Source organism: Dama dama, chromosome 24 (genome assembly GCF_033118175.1).
Source record: "Dama dama isolate Ldn47 chromosome 24, ASM3311817v1, whole genome shotgun sequence".
NCBI classification, from domain to species: Eukaryota; Metazoa; Chordata; class Mammalia; order Artiodactyla; family Cervidae; genus Dama; species Dama dama.
Window position 1 is genome coordinate 16,354,126 of NC_083704.1, and position 23,853 is coordinate 16,377,978.

The 23,853-nt window shown below is 44.5% G+C and overlaps 1 protein-coding gene across 1 annotated transcript in view; it reads left to right on the forward strand.

The window, feature by feature from the left end:
• Positions 1-9,602, forward strand: part of DCLK3 (doublecortin like kinase 3) — a 30,632-nt gene extending 21,030 nt beyond the window's left edge. Inside the window, exons 3-5 of the mRNA XM_061129142.1 lie at positions 6,630-6,762; positions 8,186-8,353; positions 9,303-9,602. Of these exons, the coding sequence (XP_060985125.1) occupies positions 6,630-6,762; positions 8,186-8,353; positions 9,303-9,466 (465 nt within the window). The 3' untranslated portion in view covers positions 9,467-9,602. The remainder of the gene's footprint in view (positions 1-6,629; positions 6,763-8,185; positions 8,354-9,302) is intronic.
• Positions 9,603-23,853: the final 14,251 nt, after the last annotated feature.

A 23,853-nucleotide genomic window follows, 5' to 3' on the forward strand; every position in this document is an offset into this window, starting at 1 on the left:
CACTTTGGAATCATGATAGAGCAGTGTTCTTTATAGGTCCTCTGTTGTTTTCACTGAGTTGTGTAAGCAGGAAGGCTTCAGATTAGAGGCCTGGGTGTGGGACACTTTGGGCCTGTGCTTAAAAAATCATTACAACAGTGACACATGTTCTTGAGGATGTGGAGTGAGATTGTTTACCCTGTAGGATCATTTTCTTTAGGGGACAGTCCATCTGAGCTTGCGTTTTCTCTGCAAGGTCCTGGAACCAGGCTGTCAAGCTGGCTCATATCTTGGGCAGGAGAGAGTCTCATTTGTGTTAAGGGACTGACTTGTCAACAATTTTTTAAATGAAGAAAGTCAGCACTTGCAGATGGCACGAAGAGGTTTGCTTTAGGAAATGGAAAAACTGCAAGGAGTACATTTAGTGTGGACAAGCTAACTGCCTGAGAGAAGTCATTCAGCAACTCTTCATGGATTTATATCTCAGTTCATATATGTTTTAGTGCCCTTGAAGGCAATGAAGTGTGTGTGTGTGTGTGTGTGTGTGTGTGTGTATTGAGAGAGAGAGATGAAAACTGCAGCATAGCTATGTTTTCAGTCTAGTACATGAGTTGTTAACTGGTGTTCATTGTAACTAATATTTAGACCCTATCTTCTGATTTTAAAGAAAGTCTGCTTCTTTTTGTTTTTATTTATTTATTTTTAAATAAAAAGCTTTTTTTCGTGGTGGTGTGGCCCCTTCAGAAGCTGTACAAAGCCACAGATCTGAGCCAAATTTAGTGGCATAGGGGAATATCTCTTCTGTCCTGTGTATAATCTGTCAGCTGGTGTTTTTCTGAATGAACGGGCCTATCACATTTCTAAACTGTTTGTCCTTTTCTGGGTGAGTAAAGTTCAACATGAGCTTCCCAGGTGGCTCAGTGATAAAGAACCTGCTTGCTAATGTGGGACATGCAGGAGACATGGGTTCCATCCCTGAGTCGGGAAGGAGGAGGGCATGGCAACCAACTCCAGTATTTTTGCCTAGAGAATCCCATGGACAGAGGAGCCTGGTGAGCTACAGCCCATGGGGTTTCAAACAGTCAGACACGACTAAGCATACATACATTCAAAGTTCAACATACTGTGTCAGAGTTTAAATGCTACTTAGCATCGGTGCATTGTGGTTTTTCAGAAAGAGATCTGGGGTGTGTTGGATTTAACAGTAAGCTCATTATCTGGGTTTAGAAAGGTGTCATTTCTAAATTTCCTGATATTATAATTACATTACAAATTTGGCTGGTCTTTTGAGAGTTAATATTAGTAAATACCACCATGGTTACTGCTGTCTATCAATTAATGTTCTTGGGTCGTCTTTAATTTTGTATTCTGCTTTAATTATCAAAGTAATTGTTTCTTCCTTTAACGGATGGCTGCTGTCTGTATCAATACCTGTCTCTGCCAAACAGGAGAGTGATGATGTCAGAACTAACTTTTGATTACATGGCTGATTGTGGCTGCCTTTAGAGACTTCCAGAATGTGCCAAGAACTCTTAATGGATCCAACAAGCTTATCATGTTGTTTTCACCGCAGAAATATTTATATCTGGTAATTGGGCCCTAGGGTAAAATTTTAGGCCTGTGTTACTGAGCTTATCTTATTTCTAGTGATCATATTTCCTGATAAGATGCTAGTTTCCTTCTTCCCTTAGGGCTATTTAGACTCCTGGGAGCTTGCAAAAGAAGTTTTAATTATGAAAATTTCCAGCTTGCAGAAATATCAGTGTTAATTGCTTCTTCTGTCAGCATGTGTTCCCTTGGCGGGGTTGGAATACGCTGTGCGGTGTTGACTGGAACCTGGGAGAAGCAAACAGGAGCTGGAGAAGTGATGATGTGTAGACAGCAGAGGCATGTCATAGGCTGATCATGTGACAGGTCCCAGGGAAAATTTCATCCCCATTGATTGTTTCATTCTTTTTTTTTTTTTTTTGCTGTTTTTGCTGTTGACATGTAAATTGATTTTAGACATTGGCGTTTCCATGTGAATTGGTTTTTAAGGTCATTCCAGTCCTCATGGCCAGTTAGAAGTGGAAACTTGGAGGGAGAAGGCCAGAGGAAGCATGAAGGATCAAGAGAGAAGTTGGATAAATAAGCCTTTATCCCTTTTCTTAGGGCAGCCGCTTGCTGTTTGGTCTGTACTGTGCTGCCGCCTGCTGTTCAGAGATGATCATTGCAAGATCACATTTAAATTGTGCCTTCACAGCCAAAAATTAATTTAAAAAACCCAAACTGTTGTGCCTTGAAGGAGAGGAAGTTGTTAATGGCTCAGAAAAAGAACAATTCCTCTTGAATCTTTGAGACAGTCTAGATGTGACTGGGCTGCTAATGTAAATAATATAGATTGCCTGGATTCAAAGAAGGGGACTTTGGTGTGGCTGGAAAAAGGGATGTTGGACCTAGATGGGTCAACAGTCGTTGAAGTAACATGTAAAGTAATCTCTAGCACTCTCTCAATTAGAGGGCAATTGAAAACAAGCCCCAGAAGGAATGTGACCTAGAGAAGTGAGTTTAGATAGACCTATAGGCAGAGAAATGGAGATGTGGGCTGAGGGCAAGGTCAGATATGGGCACAGGGGCTGTGGGCGGGCCCTCAGGCAAGCATGGCCCAGGAAGGTACCACCTGGGAGCCTGTTAGAGGAGCCAGAGGTGGCCTGGGGGGAGGGTCCTGGTACTTGCTTCCCATCTTTGGAAGTGGTGTGTCCTTCCCAGAGGGCGGATTTTAGAAAACAGGTGGGGATGAAATTCTGAATCAACATGGGGTGAACCTCCTTAATGTTAAGGTGATTATAATCGGTATGATCTGCCACGTGAAGCTGTGGGATCTTTTCATCTTGAGATTTCAGTCAAGGTGAATGATAGTCTGGTGGGAGGGTGTTTTAGATGAGTTGCCCATTTGGGTGGAGAATTTGATGGTTTCAGAAGTTCTGCACAATGTAAATTGTCTGTGGCCACTATGGAGAATAGTATAAAAGTTCCTTAAAAATTAAGAATAGAGTTACCGTGTGATCCAGCAATCCCATTCATGTGCAAAGGATCTGGGAAAGGCGAAAACTCTAATTTGAAAAGATACATGGAGCCCCATGTTCATAGCAACACTGTTTACAATAGACAAGAAGCTGTCTAAATGTCCATCGACAGATGAATGGATAGAGAAGATGTGGTACATATACACAATGGAATATTACTCAGCCACAAAAAGGAATGAAATTGGGTCATTTGTAGAGATGTGGATGAACCTAGAGTCTGTCATGTGGAATGAATTGAGTCAAAAAGGGGAAAATAAATATGGTATATTAACCCCTATGTATGGATCTAGAAAAAATGGTACTAATGAACCTATTTGCAGGGCAGGAAGAGAGACTCAGACATAGAGAACGAACTTGTGGACACAGAAGAAGGGAGAAGGAAAGAGTGGGATGAATGAGAGAGTAGCGTGGACATAGATAGACTACCACATGTAATATGGATCGCTAGTAGAAAGTTGCTATATAGCACAGGAAGCTTGGCTGGGTGCTCTGTGATGACCTAGAGGGGTGGACTGGGGGAGATGAGAGGGAGGTTCAAGAAGGAGGGGATGTATGTATACATATAGCTGATTCATGTTGTTGTGCAACAGACACTAACACAACATTATAAACAATTATACTCTAATTTAAAAATTAAAAAATTTTTTTAAAAAAGATGCATCTAGAGATTATCATACTAAATGAAGTAAGTCAGACAAAGACAAATATGATATCACTTATATGTGGAGTTGGAGATATGATGCAAATGGATTTATTTACAAAATAGAAACAGACTCGGACATAGAAAGCAAACTTATGGTTACCGAAGGGGAAAGGGTAGAGGAGGGATAAATTAGGAGTTTGAGATTAGCAGGTACACACTGCTGTGTATAAAATAGCTAACCAAGAAGGTCCTACTGTATAGCACAAGGAACTATATTCAATATCTTGTAAGTAACTATATTGGAAAAGAATATGAAAAAAATATATATGTATGTATAACTGAATCACTTTGCTGTATACCAGAATCTAACACAACATTGTCAATCAACTATGTGTGTGTGTGCTCAGTCATGTCTGACTCTTTGTGACCCTTTGGACTCTGTCCATGGGATTTTTTTTAGGCAAAAATACTGGAGCGGGTTGCCATTTCCTCCTCTAGGGGATCTGCCCGACCCAAGGATCAAACCCCTGTCTCCTGCATTGGCAGGCAGATTCTTCTGCTGAGCCGGTCGGGGCAGTCGATCAACTATACTTCAAGTAAAAAAAAAAAAAAAGTTCCACAGATTCTAGGAGGAAGAGTTATTCCAGAAAGATGCCACTCGTATGAATTTAAGGATTAAGATAAGAACTGTTCCAAAGCCAAGATTGTGAAGTGCCTGTTGGAAAACAAAAAGCCAAAAACAAAATTCACACTTGTCAGTGTGTGAGCTTAAATGTAGTTAAGCTGGTCTTGTAGGTGAAGTAAACAAGATGTCTCAAGTCACACTGACAGCTCCGAGAAATGTTACATAACTCGTGACAGCAGAGGCTGGAGACAGAAGAATCAAAAACACGATGCATCTCACTTTCTGGAAGGAACAAACAGCCCTGCAGATCTTAACCACCCCTCAGTTTCTGCTGTGGGTCTCATCATTTTTGAGGCTTGAAAAGCAATGGAGATAAGGAGCAACATATTATTTTAGAAAAGCCATAAAATGTTTTCTTTAAGAAAACAGATTTGGTATTTGAGAAATATGTCTATCAGCACATGGACATTTAACATAATGCAATTTCAGAATAAATCTCATGAAAAATTTCAAAATGAAAGACTGGGTCTCCTTCATGTTTCATCTGCTCCCTCTGTTATGCAGCCAGGTTTTAGAATCAGGGGGTTTCTTTGAGGAAGGAGAGGGTGTCTTTGTTATATTGCAAAGGTGTACATGGTTTATTTTGGTGTATTCAATCAGCCACACGCTTTTACTGCTGATCATTTGGTTGGGAATATTTACACATGTTTGCAAGGCACAGACTTTTTTCATTAGTCACCCAGCAAATGGGATTCGTGAAGATAGCCCATCTGGAAACTTAAGTCAGCACATGGTTTTTTGTTCCTCCCTTCCAAACTAGATTTTCTAGTATAAATTATTCCCATAATTATGTCACCAGTCCCCTTTAGGGCTGTGTCTGTCTCCACACACAGAGCAAAGCAGAAGAGCATTTTAGTTCTACATCTATGATTTCCATTAGGTCAGGTTAATTATGGAGACATTGATTAGCCTGCCCAATGGTGACTTGGGCTCAGTGATTAAGACACATTCTGCTTACAGAGATGTAAGCTCTCTGGCAGGAACCAAAGCATATTTGGAGCACTTACCCTTGTCTGGGGAGATTTGTGGGGGGGGGGGGGTGGCTGCCCACCCTGCATTTTTGGGTGTCGCTGTGCCTGACTGTGGGACTGATGGGGCTCCGGGAGAACCAGAGCCCTGCCTAATGCCCTGCAGAGCCCCAGGTGCTGCCTCCTGCAACAGAAATAACCCTTTGCTGGCAGATTTGGGGTCATACGCCAGTTATAAGCACAGACTGTAAAGCCCAAGTGTTCAGGGTTCAAACTGCAGTTCACCATTTACAGTGTCCCTGTGCCTCCGCTTCCTCATCTGTAAAATGGGGATGTGAGCGGCCTCACAAGACTGCAATGAGGAGCACGTGAATTAATGCTTTGTAATATGTTATAAGCAATGCCTGGCCCCAAAGAAGCATGACAGAGGCGTTTGTTAGGTAAACAAATAATTTTAGCCTCCACTGCTTATTTGTCTACTGCTCCATTCCAGTTCCTACTTCTTTTCCTTCTTTTTTTTCCTCTGCTCAGATTTTGCATTACCCACAGCATTTTTTTGTAGCTCTCGTTAAAGCTAGTCTGTGTTCAAAAAATGGGGTTCCCAGGTGTCTCACTTGGTAAAGAATCCACCTGCAATTTTCAGGTTCGATCCCTTGGTTGGGAAGATCCCCTGGAGGAGGGCATGGCAACCCTCTCCAGTATTCTTACATGGAGAATCCCATGGACAGAGGAGCCTGGCCAGCTACAGTGCATGGGGTCGCAGAGTTGGACATGACTGAAGCGACTTAGCACGCATGCACACACTTGCTCACTGATCCTTGTTCTAACTCAGTGCTGCCCAATGGAGCTTTCTGTCATGATGGAAATATTGTAGATTTTCATGGTCCAATATGGTTGTCATTAGCCACAGACAGCGTTTGAACACTTGAAACGTGGCTAGTGCATCTGAGAAACTGAATTTTTAGTTTAATTTTGATTTAAATTAATTCAATTTAAAATAAATAGCCATCTGTGACAATATGGTGCCGCCACATTGGACAGCAGAGAAAATCCAGCTCATTGGTTCTTTTTTTTTTTTTTTTTTAATCAGTTGGAGGCTAATTACTTTACATCATTTGTTCTTTAGTAAGCAAGTGTCACTGAGATCAAGTTGAATTTGTCAGTGTCAGGTTAATCTATAAGTGCCTGTGTTTTACTATTTGCTTGTCCTGTGTTTTTATGTTCGTATTTCTATTCCTTCTTTGTTCTCATCACAATTTTGGTGGTTTGGGGATTTTGGTTTCTTACAGGTTCAGCGAAATGAGGACAAATCTACCACTTTGAAACTGGCTGATTTTGGTCTTGCAAAGCATGTGGTGAGGCCTATATTTACTGTGTGTGGGACTCCAACTTATGTAGCTCCTGAAATCCTCTCTGAGAAAGGTAAGGGTTACACATGGCTCTGTTGGACTCTAGCTTGCTTACTAACCAATGTTTACTTTTTAATATTTAAGTTTCACATTTTTCAACATGAAGCAGTTAAAAATCTCAGAGATTGGCTCTGCATTTGCACTTGGATATTAAATATTTGAAGTAGGTCTCCTTGACCAAAGCATGAGAACTTTTTCCTCATCAGGGCTGCTGTTATTACAGAGAAGAGATTGTGTGTGTGTGTGTGTGTGTGTGTGTGTATGTGTGTTGGCGGGACAGTGAGATGAAAGATGGTGGAGAATTGAATGAGAAACTCAAGCAAGCAAGGTCATTTAGCCACTTACCCAAAGCTACCTTTAAGGGAGAGACAAGGAGCAGTTCTTATGGTAATTGGCTTTAAAACTCCTTTTTTAACCTTGCAATTAAAGGAAAAGGAGGTCCCAATTCAAACCCCATGGATAATATATGTATATTGCATATTGTATAAAGGTCCAATGGACTATTTTAGTGACAGACTCTGTAAAGGATATACAAGGAAATCATCTTCATCATTATTATATGGCTCCAAGTATGTGAATAACTATTTAGCCATCCTTGCACTCCAGGAGAAATCAGTTAAACCACCTCTGATGGCTAAAGATGGGAAAGCTCTAGATGGGTTATAAGCTTGGGAGTAGGGAGAAGGGAGAGTTTTATCCCAGCAGCAAATGCATGAGGGAAGCCAAGATACAGAGATTAGCCTATGCATGGAAGTTGGGTGGTAGAGACTTTGAAAAACCAGCCTCAGTAGAGCAGAGGGAAGTGCAATTGGATGGGGAGGGTTAGCCAGGATTCCCCCAAAATGAGTCTGAACTCAGTGTGGCCAGCAGAGTTGCCATGGTAACGTGGTGACAGTGTGACAGGAGAGTACTGAGTGACTATGGACATTTTAATGGAGGCATTACTGAGCTGGATCAGAGAGGCATGAAAGCAAGTAAGCTAGGGACTTCCCTGCTGGTCCAGTGACTAAGACTCTGCACTCTCAATGCAGGGGACTTAGGTTCGATCCCTGGTCAGGGAACTAGATCCTAAATGCTGCAACAAAGAGTTCCCGTGCCACAATGAAGACTGAAGATCCCACATGCTGGAGCTAAGACCTGGCACAGCCAAATAAATATATAAGTAAATAAATATTTTAAAAAAGAAAACAAATATGGCTACATGAACTCTAGGAAGCCAGGACAGTAGGGCTCGTGCCAGCTAACACAGAGTGTTGGAAAAGAAAGCTCTTTGGGAGATGGGAACAGGGTGAGTTAAATTTTGAACACATTGATTCTATAGAGACAGCAGGATGGATACACACAGAGTTGTCTGGTTGGCTGAATGTGTGGTTTTGAGACCGCTCCATACCAAGATGGCAGCCAAGAGATGATGTGCCTCTGCCTCCATTGCACAGGTTACGGGCTGGAGGTGGACATGTGGGCCGCGGGCGTGATCCTCTACATCCTCTTGTGTGGCTTCCCCCCATTCCGCAGCCCAGAGAGGGACCAGGAGGAGCTCTTTAACATCATCCAGCTCGGCCGCTTCGAGTTCCTGGCTCCTTACTGGGACAATATCTCTGATGGTGAGACTTTGGGCTTCCCAGGCAGGAGGGCTGGGGGATGGGGAGCTGGAGCCCCTTCTGGGATCTGACTGCAGAGCCTGTTTTCAGGTCAGGTGTGTGAAATGATACCCAGAGAACCTGCTACGGTACCCGGGCCATCCGCATCTTCTGCTTTCCTTTATTTCCTGCTAGCTTTGTGTAGATCTCCATAGCATCCCAAACACAGGACTTGCTTTGAGATGTAAGTCTCACCACCAGTTGGAGTCACCAAATACTTTTCTTGAAGCCAGCTGAAGAACTTCAGAACTGGAAAAATATCAGAAACGTGGAATCCTCATTTGAAAAGATCAAAGTCATCTCACATACAGAAGTGTCTATGAATCAGACAGACTAGAGATGCTTATTTTACCTGTGAATAGTCAGGTCTCTAGGGGCGTCCTTGGGGCACAGGGGCTCTGGAAGGTTAGAGGGTGAAGGTCAGAGGTACCTTTAGTGGAGCAGAAGCTTGTGTGGTCCTCCTCGCTTTTGGCCCTTTCAGGTGAAATCTTTCCCTTGATTTACACATTTAAAATATGTATAGGTATGGTACATGGCCTCCATGTGTCCTCTTGGGCTGGATGGTGCCATGGGTGGTAGTGGTGGGCCTGACCTCACGATTCTATGTCTAACATGGTAGCCTGGTAGCTGCATGGGGCTATTTGAATTTAAGTGTCAGTGAATTAAGAGGAAATGCAAGAAGAATTCAGTTCATCAGTTGCACCAGCTGAATTTCAAATGCTCAGTAGCCCCAAGTCAGTAGCACGGATGTGGAAAGTTTCCATCGTGGCAGACGGTTCTGAGGGCCAGTGGTCCTCTGGTCCAGCACTTGTCGCTAACACAGATGTTTGTGTCCTTATTTCCTGTATGGAAAAGGAAAACGCTGAACCATCTGAATCCATCTCATTTTTCCATCCTTCTATCATTCCAACAGCTGCCAAAGATCTGGTGAGCCGGTTGCTGGTGGTAGACCCCAAAAAGCGCTACACGGCCCACCAGGTCCTTCAGCATCCCTGGCTTGAAGCTGCCGGAAAGACCAGCAGGGCAAACCTCCAGAAGGAGGTGCCCCCCAGCAGCGAGGACCACTTCCGGAGCTAGCACACGTGGGCTGCAGAGCAGACGTCACAGTCAGAGCCTCAGCATCTACTCAGTCCTCCGTGGTCCTGCTTGGGGACAGAGAAGAGGATAGACATCGAGGAGAAAATCAAAAAGGCTTCTTCACATAATTGGAGAATCAAGGGAAGGAGCGAAGACCCTCAGTATATTTTAAAGCGTATTTAAAAAGATACACTTGAGTCTTAATGTTAAATGTTGTAACATATGTTTAGGTTTTTAGATTTGAAGTCTTTAATACATTGTGGGAGGTGGGGTGGGGAGACTTATTCTCAGTGAGGAATTTTTTGGTAATAATGATTTGTGTTTTGCTTCTTCCTTATAATCAAGTTCGTAGTATATATTACATGAGTGGTGCTTACCAGGGTTTAAACTCCCCCTGTGAAATTAATCATCTGAATCGTAGTCCTTCCTCATTAATAAAATGTGCTCTGGATAACAGAAGCGAACTGTATTCTGACTGCTTCTTAATGCTGGTGATGAAAACCAGTGAATTATAGTTCAGGCATGTCTCCTGAAACCCGTGTCTACATGTAAATATGCTGACGGATCCTTGATGAACTGACCAGAGCTGTTGAGGATATGCTGGTCTGGGTCTCTTCCATTTTAGTTCTACCGAAAATCAGATTTGGTGCAGCCTGAAATGGAAAGAAGAAATCATCGATTCATTCCTATCCCTTTAGGACCCATTTAGACCATGTTTCAGTTACTGAGCCTCGGGCCTCAATCCTTTCTACATGAAGTTAGGCTTCTGCTCAGGTTGCGATTGTGTTAATGTTTTCAGATCAGGAGGGGGCCATTTAGTGCACTAGTAGGTCAGAAATGCAGTTACTGGGTTACACTGGGGCTGGAAGGGGCTCCGAGGGTTCAGACGCGTTCCTACCTGCGGAGCATACACTCAGAGGGCACAGGACGTGGGGTCACTGGTTATTTCACTCTAGATTTCTGTACCAGTAGATGACTCTGGGAGTACCAATGAGCTGAAAGTAAAACATCATCCTGATGTTTCCCAACCTGTCATTTCGGTGGAAGATGTGCATCCATCAGCAAACAGGAGAGGCTCTAGTATGAGGAGTTGCTGGCACAGGTGTAGGAGAATGCAGAAAGCAGACAGGAGGTAATCGAGACGTTAACACCTAGATGAGAAGCCAAGGGAAGAGGTTGGAGTGATTGAATGTAGATTCTTGGAGGAGGAACCCTTGCAGTGGATTCTGATTGTGCCACCCAGATCCCTGCTCAAGACTGAAGGGACTAAGCTGCAGGGTGGTGCTGGCTGATAGCCCTCAGCTATGAATGGGAATTGCCTTTAGCTGGGAGGAGTCCCCTCACCCGGGATCACACCCCTTTCCCAGGAATGGGCTGCATCCAATGATGTCTCCATTTAGGGCTTGACCAGACAGCACTGAAGGGCCCTGCACTTTCACAGCTCCCCGTGGGGGTGACTGAGCCTTGGTGGAGTCTGCATCAATAGCCCAATTCTCCCTCATTTGGTCCTGATGCTTTTCCTTCTCTTCCAGAGGTTGATGGTCCTCAGGTCACTCCCTGATGAAGCTTCTGCACTCTAATTTCCATCTCAGGGTTGGCTTCCCAGGGAACAGAGCCTGGGACATGCCCTAGGAACTTAGAATGACTGCAAATAGGTACCAGCTGGTGCTTTGACTTCAGGAGCTCTGCGGAGGGGCCCCCTGGAGCTTGGACCCAGACACCTAAGGAGGGGGCGCTGCCAAGCAGGCAGTACAGTGGGACTCACTCTAGAAATGTGGAAAGAGACTGGAAGCTGGAACCAATTGCTGCTGGAAGATCTTTTGGTAAAGCCACCCAGAGGCACTAAATCCAAAGGAGAATGTTCAGACCTCATACGACATCATTTGATCCTATTGACCACTCTCTGTTTAAGTCACTTCTCCACTTGGCTTCCATAAGTGATGCATTTTCCTGGTTTTCTTCCTACATCTCTATTTACTCCTTTGAGTCTCCTGAGCAGGCTTAGTCTTCGACATGCTGAAAGTTGTAGCTCCATTATTAAGTCACTGAGTCAGTCAGTTCAGTCGCTCAGTCGTGTCCAACTCTTTGTGACCCCATGGACTGCAGCATGCCAGGCCTCCCTGGCCATCACCAACTCCCGGAGCTTACTCAAACTCACGTTCATTGAGTCGGTGATGCCATCCAACCATCTCATCCTCTGTCGTCCCCTTTTCCTCCCGTCTTCAGTCTTTCCCAGCATCAGGGTCTTTTCAAATGAGTCAGTTCTTTGCATCAGGTGCCAGACTAATGGAGTTTCAGCTTCAGCATCAGTCGTTCCAATGAATATTCAGGACTGATTTCCTTCAGGATGGACTGGTTGAATTTCCTTGCAGTCCAAGGGACTCTCAAGAGTCTTCTCCAACACCACAGTTCAGAAGCATCAATTCTTTGGTGTTCAGCTTTCTTGATAGTCCAACTCTCACATCCACACGACTGCTGGAAAAACCATAGCTTTGACTAGATGGACCTTTGTTGGCAAAGTAATGTCTCTGCTTTTCAATATGCTGTCTAGGAGCAAGCGTCTTTTAATTTCATGGCTGCAGTCACCATCTGCAGTGATTTTGGAGCCCCCAAAAATAAAGTCTGACACTGTTTCCACTGTTTCCCTATCTATTTGCCCTGAAGTGATGGGTCCAGATGCCATGATCTTAGTTTTCTGAATGTTGAGCTTTAAGCCAACTTTTTCACTCTCCTCTTTCACTTTCATCAAGAAGCTCTTTAGTTCTTCTCTTTCTGCCATAAGGGTGGTGTCATCTGCATATTTGATATTGATATTTCTCCTGGCAATCTTGATTCCATCTTGTGCTTAATCCAGCCCAGTGTTTCTCATGATGTAGTCTGTGTATAAATTAAATAAGCAGGGTGACTCCGTCCATGGAGTTTTCCAGGCAAGAGTACTGGAGTGGGTTGCCAGTGCCTTCTCCGTGTGAGATGAGTGCAATTGTGCGGTAGTTTGAGCATTCTTTGACATCGCCTTTCTTTGGGATTGGAATGAAAACTGACCTTTTCCAGTCCTGTGGCCACTGCTGAGTTTTCCAAATTTGTTGTCATATTGAGTGCAGCACTTTCACAGCATCATCTTTTAGGATTTGAAATAGCTCAACTGGAATTCCATCACCTCCACTTGACTTCGCACTCCAGGATGTCTGGCTCTAGATGAGTGGTCACACCATTGTGATTATCTGGGTCATGAAGATCTTTTTCATATAGTTCTTCTGTGTATTCTTGCCACCTCTTCTTACTCTCTTCTGCTTCTGTTAGGTCCATACCATTTCTGTCCTTTATTATGCCCATCTTTGCATGAAATGTTTCCTTGATATCTCTAATTTTCTTGAAGAGATCTCTAGTCTTTCCCATTCTGTTGTTTTCCTCTATTTCTTTGCACTGATCACTGAGGAAGGCTTTCTTATCTCTCCTTGCTATTCTTTGGAACTCTGCATTCAAATGGGTATATCTTTCCTTTTCTCCTTTGCCTTTCACTTCTCTTCTTTTCTCAGCTATTTGTAAGGCCTCCTCAGACAACCATTTTGTCCCTTTGCATTTCTTTTTCTTGGGGATGGTCTTGATCCCTGTCTCCTGTACAATGTCATGAACCTCCGTCCAAAGTTCTTCAGGCACTCTATCAGATCTAATCCCTTGAATCTATTTGTCACTTCCACTGTATAATCATAAGGGATTTGAGGAGCGACTGAACTGAACTGAACTGAATGGTCTAGTGGTTTTCCCTACTTTCTTCAATTTAAGTTTGAATTTGGCAATAAAGAGTTCATGATCTGAGCCACAGTCAGCTCCAGGTCTTGTTTTTGCTGACTGTATAGAGTTTCTCCATCTTTGGCTGCAAAGAATATAATCAATCTGATTTTGGTATTGACCATCTGGTGATGTCCACGTGTAGAGTCTTCTCTTGTGTTGTTAGAAGAGGGTGTTTGCTATGACCAGTGCGTTCTCTTGGCAAAACTCTATTAGCCTTTGCCCTGCTTCATTTTGTACTCCAAGGCCATATTTGCCTGTTACTCCAGGTATTTCTTGACTTCCTACTTTTGCACTCCAGTCCCCTATAATGAGAAGAACATCTTTTTTTGGATGTTAGTTCTAGAAGGTCTTGTAGGTCTTCATAGAACCGTTCAACTTCAGTTTCTTCAGCATTACTGGTCAGGGCATACACTTGGATTACTGTGATATTGAATGATTTTCCTTGGAAACGAACAGAGATCATTCTGTCATTTTTGAGATTGCATCCAAGTACTGTATTTTGGTCTCTTGTTGATAATGATGGCTACTCCATTTCTTCTAAGGGATTCTTGCCCACAGTAGTAGATATAATGGTCATTTGAGTTAAATTCCCCCATTCCGGTCCATTTTAGTTCACTGATTCCTAAAATGTCGATGTTCACTCTTGCCATCTCCTGCTTGACCACTTCCAATCTGCCTTAATTCATGGATCTAACATTTCAGGTTCCTATGCAGTATTACTCTTTACAGCATCGAACCTTGCTTCTATCACCAGTCACATCCACAACTGGGTGTTGTTTTTGCTTTGGCTCCGTCTCTTCATTGTTTCTGGAGTTATTTCTCCACTGATCTCCAGTAGCATATTGGGCACCTACCGACCTGGGGAGTTCATCTTTCAGTGCGCTATCTTTTTGCCTTTTCCTACTGTTCATAGGGTTCTCAAGGCAAGAATACTGAAGTGGTTTGCCAGTCCCTTCTCCAGTAGACCACGTTTTGTCAGAACTCTCCACCGTGACCCGTCCATCTTGGGTGGCCCTACATGGCATGGCTCATAGTTTCGTTGAGTTAGACAAGGCTGTGGTCCATGTGATCAGTTTGGTTAGTTTTCTGTGATTGTGGTTTTCATTCTGTCTGCCCTCTGATGGAGAAGGATAAGAGGCTTATGGAAGCTTCCTGATGAGAGAGACTGACTGAGGGGGAGACTGGGTCTTGTTCTGATGGGCGGGGCCATGCTCAGTAAATCTTAATCCAATTTTCTGTTGATGGGTGGGGCTGTGTTTACTCCTTGTTATTTACCTGGGGCCAAACTGTGGTGGGGACTTCCCTGGTGGCTCAGAAGGTAAAGTGTCTGTCTACAATGCGGGAGACCTGGGTTCGATCCCTGGGTTGGGAAGATTCCCTGGAGAAGGAAATGGCAACCCACTCCAGTACTCTTGCCTAGAAAATCCCATGGACGGGGGAGCCTGGTGCAGGCTACTGTCCATGGGGTAGCAAAGAGTCGGACACGACTGAGCGACTTCACTTAACTATGGTGGAGGTAGTGAAGATAATGGCGACCTCATTCAGAAGGTCCCATGCAGGCACTGCTACATTCAGGGCCCCCAACCCTGCAGCAGGCCACTGCCGACCCTCTCCTCCACCGGAGACTCCTGGACACTCACGGGCGAGTCTGGGTCAGTCTCTTGTGGGGTCACTGCTCCTTTCTCCTGGGTCCTGGTGCATACAAGGTTCTGTTTGTGACCTCCAACAGTCTGCTTCCCAGTCCATTAAGTCACTAGGGAAGTGTAAATCAAACCCATGATGAAATAGTATACAGCTATTAGAGTGGCTAAAATTAATTGGCCAAATAAGTGAAAAGACCGACACTGCCCTGTATTTTTTGAGAATATGTAGACTTGAGGTTGGTCCCCTAGCAATGTGGAGAATGTTTTCTGTGAACACCACAAGCAAGCATAGACTGAAGCCCAACATGTAGGCCCTTGGTTAAGCCTATTTCAAACACAGGGTCCCCTTTTGGAAGGTACACAATGGCTGGAAGTAGAAATCTGCATGTCAAGATAGAAGTAGCATCAGTGTCAGATTCTACGAAGTGTGTTTACCCTGATTCAGTGTAATCTTCATGATTGGGTTGACCCGTTTCTACCATTTTTTCCAGTAGTAAAATATGTGATTTAGGAGAAATGCTTTGACTTTGCATGTCTGTGTGTCATGAGTCTACAAGGGCTTGTAATGGTGTACACAATACCTCCTAGAATATCTGAAGATCCGAATCAAATCTGTTAAAAGAACCAGAATTTTCTAGTCCATCACCTTTGGAGTGAGTTCTCTGCTGCCATCTTGTGGCCCTTAGGATAATAACATCTAGAGCGTTGCCTTTGGTCCAGTCCAAAGGTCTGGACCCAGGTCCAAGGTTCCTCCTCTGTCCCATTCAGTGGTCCCCTGGATTCTGGGTTAATATTTTCCATGCAGGATGTCAAACTGCAAAGCAGTCTATACCTATGTTGGGAAGCTTTGAGTATGAGAAAGTTCTTTCTAATGCTCATCCAGATTCTGCTTTGGCCTAATTTCTATCCAACCTGTCGTTGTTCTACTATTTAATTTTTAAATATTTGAAGGTATCTGCTCTTCCTATTTCCACACATTTTCCCTGAGACTGAGTATTGCAGCTCCTTCATCATCTTCTTATGAGATACGTTTTCCAGAGCCCTCATAATCCTGTACTTCTCTCTCAGGCCAGGTTCCCTGGTAGCAGAGCCTGACACAGAGATTCTACTCCAAGGGGTTTACTGAGGGGAGTGCCCTCAGCGTGCACTTGTAGGGGCTGGAAGCAGGATGGGGGAAGGATAGAGCTGAGCGGGGATGTGCTTTATAATTTGTGGAGGATTATTCTTGATAGTTGTCCTGATCCATCCTCTAGGAGGATGTTTTGTATGAAAAAAAGAAAGGGAAGATATTACCAGCTCACTCCCAGTTATCAGCGTCTCATGAGTCTTTCCTCATGGCTGCCCTTCCAGGTATACGTCAATTGTACTTTCTGCATAATATTCATAATTTCTTTGAAATAATGATCTAGTAATATCTTAAGAACTCTTTGTTCTTTTTATGTCACATGCCTTAGCTTGGGTTTCCTCAAAAAGCAAGGACTGAGGAGCAAACAGTCTTTTAGGGAGGTGATCAGGGAGCAGAAGTGAAGGAGTAGAGACAAGGAGAAACACTTAAGTCAGGAAGAATACAATGGAATACTACTCAGCCATAAAAAAGAAGGAAATTTTACCATTGGCCACAACATGGGTGGACTTGAAGGGCATTATGCCAAGAGAAATAAGTCAGAAAGACAAATACTGTATAATATTACCTGTAAGTGGAATGTAAAAAATAAAACTAGTGAGCATAACAAAAAAAGAAGACTCACAGACACAGAGAACAAAGTAGTGGTTACCAGTGGGAAGTTCTGGGAGGGGTTACATAGGGATAGGAGATTAACAGGTACAAACTATTAGGTATGAAATAGAGACTTCTCTGGTGGTCCAGCAGTTAAGAGTCCAAGCTTCTACTGAGGGGACGAGGGTTTAATCCCCGACTGGGGAACTAAGATCCCACATGCCATGAGGTGTGGCAAAAAAAAAAAAAAAGTATAAAATAAGCTACACGGATATATTGTACAACATAGGACGTGTAGCCAGTATTTTTTTTAATAAATTTATTTTATATTTGTTTGCACTGTGTCTTCACTGCTGTGCTCCGGCTTTCTCTAGTTGCAGTGAGCAGGGACTACTTTTCTTGTGGTGTGCCAGCTTCGCATTGCAATGGCTTCTTTTGTTGCTGAGCACTGGAGTTATGACTCATGGGCTCTGAAGCACTGGCTCAGTAGTTGTGGCCCACGGGGTTAGCTGCCTCACGACATGTGGGATCTTCCTGGAGCAGAGATCGAACCCTTGTCCCCTGCATTGTCAGGCAAATTCTTTTTTTTTTTGGCAGGCGAATTCTTAACCACTGGACCATCAGGGAAGCCCTAACCAGTATTTTGTAATAACTATAAATTGAGTACAACATTTAGAAATTGTGAATCACTCTATTATACACTTGTTGCTTATAAAATACTGTACATCAACTATACTTCAGAATTTTAAAAACTAAGAAGGTTCATCAGCAGTGAAGGTATAATCAAGAATTTTATTTTGGTTTCACTGAATTTGAAATAATTATTTAGACATCCAATGAAGAAACTAAGCGGGCACTTGACAAAAAAGAAAAAAAAAAAGTCAGGTTATTCACAACCAATAAAATGGAGCTGATCGCTGCTTAGTTTCTCCAGCATCAAGTCCCTCCTCTGACATAATGTCTGTCACCTCCCAGGCTTTCTTTTCTTTGGCGATCGATGACTTTAGTTAACTGGAGACCGAGCATTATGTCAGCCTCTAATTAGAGTTATTCTAAAGATAAACAGCTAGCCTTTACTGTTGGTGGCAGCTGCTTTCCAGATGCCAAAAATCACCCCTGAGATCTTTTCTTACATTAAAAAATGGTCCCAGATGCTGCTTTTCACAAGCTCCATACATAGGTCTTCTTGGATATTTTCAATGTGTTAGTCCATAGAGTGGAAGCCATTACCACACTCATTTATTTTTCATGGAGTGTTGTAACAGGAATCCTGGATTCAGCAAGTGAAGCTGGAAGCTGCATTAATAATGTATGTTAAGTGCAGCTGGTTGGCACTCCCGTCATCTTAACATCTCTGAGAGTGTCAGAGAGGGTGAGCTTTTCAAAGAGACACTCACTGAGCCTGGGGGTGGCCATCCTGCAGAGGTTAGTTGGGGGTCACCCATCTCCCTGAAAGCTTCACCTCCTCATCTAGCACGCGGCTCTCCAGCAAGTCACAGAGATGGGGTTTGCACAGGCAGAAGCCAGGGCATGCAGATCCAAATAGGCCTGATTTTCCAGGACCATGGTGGCTTCCATGGTTTCACACAACTCATCTTGGGATAGCTTCTTACATTCTGGAAGAAGATGCTGCTGCTGCACTGATTTTGCATCTTCCAGGATGCTGGGCACTCTCAAGCTTCTCCTCAACCAACTTGAGAAGGAAATGGTCCATGCCCCCAGGAGCTGCCTCACTGTGGTTGAACTGGAAACCCAAGGAGAGGTAGGTGTAACACGTCTTAAGACACAGGTTGAGTAGGTGGTTGATGGTGGCCTCCACCCTCTACCTGGGTGGAATAATTCTAAGGAATCTGAGAGTTTCTGATTGGTCAGTAAGAACCTAAGTTTCTGATTGGTCAGTAAGAACCTAACCTAACACACACACACACACACACACACACACACACACACACACAAAGGTATTGGCTATTCCCTGGGGGCAGAGGACAGCTGAGAAGACAGTCCCAGAGGTTGCAAATGGAAAAGAGATTGATGGATGGCCAGAGGCCAGAAGGAGGGCATCCCTGGGTCTCTTCTGTCCAAACTCTGGAAGCAAGAGACAAATCCTTGGGACTAGCAGGCGCACTGCCTCTTCTATTGTCTTTATCTCTTTCTGGATCAAAACTTTCTCCTTCATGGATCATCCCAATCAGTATTTACACAGACTCAAGGGTCTCCCTGATGTTCCCAGGTGGCCCTAGTGGTAAAGAAACCTGCCTGCTGATGCAGGAGACATAAAAGATGTGAGTTCAATCCCTGGGTTGGGAAATCCCCTGGAGGAGGGCATGGCAACCCAATCCAGTATTCTTGCTGGAGAATCCCATGAACAGAGGAGCCTGGTGGGCTACAGTCCATGGGGTCACAAAAAGTTGGACACGACTGAAGCGACTTAGCACACAGGCATGCCAAGAGTCTCCCTAAATCTTTGCTTTCAGTGTGTTCAATGGACCAGCCTTGTCAACATCACCTAGGAGCCTGCTAGAAATGCACAATCTCAGGCCCCACCCCACCTGCTGAATGGTCCCCGGGTGATGTGCCTGTACAATAAAGCTTGAGAAGCCCTGTCCTAAACCCCAGCCAGGTTTCTCTCATAAAAATGCAAATCAGATCTTATCTAATCTCCCCTGCAAAATCCTGTTTCCCCAGATTCTTTCCCTCCTTCCTGCTCTTCCGCAACTGCTAACCTTTCCTGACCTCCTTTGGTAAACACCAGGTAAAGTCTTTGCTCCCCCTTGGGTGACAATGCCCGACTCCCTTTCTCTGTGCATTTTGCCCTGGGCGAGGCAGTCTGATCAGAGGGTAGAGTCTGCTTGTCGAGGATTCTGAGCTCTTATTGTTGCACAAGTAACATTTTCAGGACCTGCCAGTCATTTTTTCGGTTAGTCCTCGGCTCCACACTCCACCCTTGGTATTGGGAAGCACGCTGACTGGAAGCACCCACCCTGGCCAGGCACCACATGTGTGAGTTATTTTACGACAGGAGGTCCTAGTAAAGAACACGGAACTAATAAGCCACCACCAATCAGAAGAGTTCGGGAAAGATCCAAAGGACACCATGTGTCTGACCACCTCCCAGAATCCTTCTTGCTGCCATCCATCTTGGCTGAGAATTGTATGCGCCACCAGGAAGAACTCTGAGTCCGAATGAGTGGCCAAAGACAACCCAGAAACGAATCCCATCCCTGTAAAACCTTGAAACCGTGAGCCGTGTGGCAGAGCAGTCCTGCTGAGTTACCTTACCCTGTTGTCCTCTGCCCGGGAAACCCCCTCCCAATAAAATCTCGTGCTTTATCATCTCACGTGTCTCCTCGGACAACTTACCTCCGAGTGTTAGATAAGAGCCCACTCTTGGGCCCTAAAGGGTTCTCCGTTCTGGCAACAGCTGACCTATAGCTATGTTTCTCAGGCTCCCTTGCCAACTGGGTGTTGCCAGGGGGAAGCGTTGGAGGAAAAGTGAGAGTGGGGGTGGGAGGTGGTAAGGTGGCACCAGCTTTGAGGTTCTGAACCTGCTCCTGGAGTCCGTTAGCCCTGCCTCCTGCCCTGGTTCCTCCAGCCCGGGGGATGGTGGTATCTTCCTGCTCTTGCTAATCTCCAGGTTGCCTTCCTTGTTTGGTTTTTTGGATTTTCCAATACCTATACAACTAGTTCTCCATAGCTAGTGTCAACTACAAATTGGCAGTTACCAAGAGCATTGCCAATGGCTGAACAACAAAGGCATTTGCCATCTGCCTCTACAGAGATTGAACCCCATGCTGCTATAGCTGTTGACCTTCAACACCCCCTGAGGGAGTTCAGGGTGGAGGGAGGCACTCTGTGCTCCCCCTTCACCAAAACCTGATATATTGACTTTCCCCTACTGCCACTTTGGAGCAGTCTCTCAGAGCTATCTGAGATGATGCCTACCGGGCTGCTGTCCTCATTTTGCCCCCAATAAAACTTAACTGACAACTCTCAAGTTGTCCATCTTTTTGTTTTTTAGTCGACAGTAGTATAGACTACATTTTCCTCAACAGACCTTGACTGATACATGGAGGTATCAGAAAATGGGGTTGAGGGAGGAAGAATGTTTGATAACTTTTGTTTTCCCATTCCAAGCAACATATATTAAGAGTAGTGAATAGTGAGGTAGGATGGACTACCTAGTTCTCCTCAGACTGCAAGGAGATCAAACCAGTCCATCCTAAAGGAAATCAGTCCTGAATATTCATTGGAACGACTGATGCTGAAGCTCCAATACTTTGGCCACCTGATGCAAAAAGCCGACTCATTAGAAAAGAGCCTGATGCTGGGAAAGATTGAAGGCAGGAGGAAAAGGATGACAGAGGATGAGATGGTTGGCTGGAATCACCGATTCAATGGACTTAAGTTTGAGCAAGCTCTGGAAGATGGTGAAGGATAGGGAAGCCTGGCGTGCTGCAGTCTGTGGGGTCACAAAGAGTGGGACACGACTGAGTGACTGAACAATACTCACTTGTAGGGTGGGGCCAGCGTCTTCCCTCTGCTGCCAAACCTCAAGCTCTATCAGTTCAGTTCAGTTGCTCTAGTCTTTCCCATTCTGTGTTTTCCCCTCTTTCTTTTCATTGGTCACTGAGGAAAGCTTTCTTATCTCTCCTTGCTATTCTCTGGAACTCTGCATTCAAATGGGCATACCTTTCCTTTTCTTCTTTGCCTTTCGCTTCTCTTCTTTTCTCACTATTTGTAAGGCCTCCTCTGACAACCATTTTGCCTTTTTGCGTTTCTTTTTCTTGGGGATGGTCTTGATCCCTGCCTCCTATACAAGGTCATGAACCTCCATCTGTAGTTTTTCAGACACTGTGTCTATCAGATATAATCCCTTGAATCTATTTGGCAATTCCACTGTATAATCGTTAGGGATTTGATTTAGGTCATACCTGAATGGTCAAGTGGTTTTCTCTACTTTCTTCCATTTGAATCTGAATTTGTCAATAAGGTGTTCATGATCTGAGCCACAGTCAGTTCCGGGTCTTGTTTATGCTGACTGTATAGAGCTTCTCCATCTTTGGCTGCAAAGAATATAATCAGTCTGATTTTGATGTTGACCATCTGGTGATGGCCATGTGTAGTCTTCTCTTGCGTTGTTGGAAGAGGGTGTTTGCTATGACCAGTGTCTTCTCTTGGCAAAACTCTATTAGCCTTTGCCCTGCTTTATTTTGTACTCCAAGGCCAAATTTGCCTGTTACTCCAGGTATCTCTTGACTTCCTACTTTTGCACTCCAGTCCCCTATAATGAAAAGGACATCTTTTTTGGGTGTTAGTTCTAGAAAGTCTTGTAGGTCTTCATAGAACCATTCAACTTCAGCTTCTTCGGCATTACTTCAGCATTACTGGTTCAACTTCAGCTTCTGAGCATTATAGGCTCTATACCTGTCTGGACTGTATAGGGATATGGCTGGAGGAGGGGAGTGCACCATGCAGGTTGGCACTCTGTCCTCAGGCAAATTCTACTTGACTTGGCCAAGGTGCATCTGAGAATATACTGCGGACCAGGAGTCAATGGCAGCCTGTTGGTGTCATGTCTGTATGTGTGTGTGCATGGTCACTCTGTCATGTCTGAATCTTTCAACCCCAGTGACCCCTAGGCTCCTCCATGGGATTTTCTAGGCAATGCTGGAGAGGGTTCTCTGAAATCTTCTCCAGAAGATTTCCTTCTCCAGGGGATCTTCCCGACCCAGGGATCGAACTCTCATCTCCTACATTGGCAGGTGGATTCTTCACCTCTGAGCCACCTGGGAAGTCGTTTGGTATGATGAATCCTTAACAACCATCACTCCAATTGTGTGTTCCTCTGTAATTCAATGTCCTCCTTCCTAGGTATGGTGGGAAAGTTATAGCAATAGAGAGAAAGATCCGTTCCATAAGTTACAAATAAGTCGATGCTGGGGACTTGCCTGGTGGTCCAGTGATAAAGACTCCACCTTCCAATGCAGGGGGCGTGGGTTCAATCCCTTGTCCAGGAACTAAGATCCCACATTGTTTAGTCGCTAAGTTGTGTCCAACTCTTTTCGACTCTATGAACTGTTGCCCATCAGACTCCTCTGTCCATGAAAATATCCAGGCAAGAATACTGGAGTGGGTTGCCATTTCGTCTTCTCCAGAGGATCTTCCCAAGCCAGGGATCAAACCCACAGCTCCTGCCAGGTCTCCTGCATTACAGGGGGGTTCTTTACCACTGAGCCACAGGTGCGGGGAAGCCCTAAGATCCCACATGGTCATGGCCGAAAAAGAAAAGCAAACAAGTCAGTGTTATTGTGCAGTTGCTGAGGTAGGGGTCAGAGGTGTTATACCCAACAGATAATCTGTCTGAGTTAGACCAGCTGCTGAGTTGTCACAGTTGGTGCTTGGGGCCTGTTGTCAAAAGTCAATATTTTCACAGCCATTGCACACTGCTAGGCTACATCTCAACCTGGCGTCTGTCTCTTGGCCCTGGGAGGACAGGCAATTCTTTCATACAAAATGGAAAAAGATACAAGAGAGGCTGATCGTTTTCTCTCAAAGTAGCAGCCACTGCACTCTGAATAATGCCCTTTGAAGGGGAGAAAGGGGCTTCCTGGTGGCTTGGATGGTTAAGAATCTGCCTGTCCCTGCAGAAAGGAATGGTTACCCACCCTAGTATTCTTGCCTAGAGAACTCTATGGACAGAGGAGAATAGTGGGCACAGTCCATGGGGTCGCAAAGAGTCAGACACAACTGAGCAACTAACACTTCACTTTAAAGGGAGAAAGAATCAGATTCTAGAATCACACATTTCAGGGATGTTGACAGAGGGCAGTTTACTGAGTATGATTCTTGTGAGATGATTCTGTAATGAAACGGAAGCCTCAAAGTTCGGGAGAAGGAAAAATGTATCTATTCGGAATATCACATGAGTGTTTGTATGTTGAAACCCATCACCCTTCAAGTGTCCTACGCTCAAGACAGCAGATGAGAATTCTACTGTGCCTGGAAATGCAGATGACGCCGAGGCTGAGAGTGCAGGGAGCCGAGGACTCCACACAGGTGCACGCCCATCAACCCAAGCGTCTCAGTCCTTCTGGAGGCTGAATCTGGGTGCTGGGCCCTGGGTGTGCCCTTGGCGAGCTGTGGAACTGGTGTGCCAGGAATGATCTGAGGTGAGAGTTCTCCCTGGGAAGGAATGCTGCTCTGCTTTTCAACCTTTCACAAGCTGAAGACGAAGC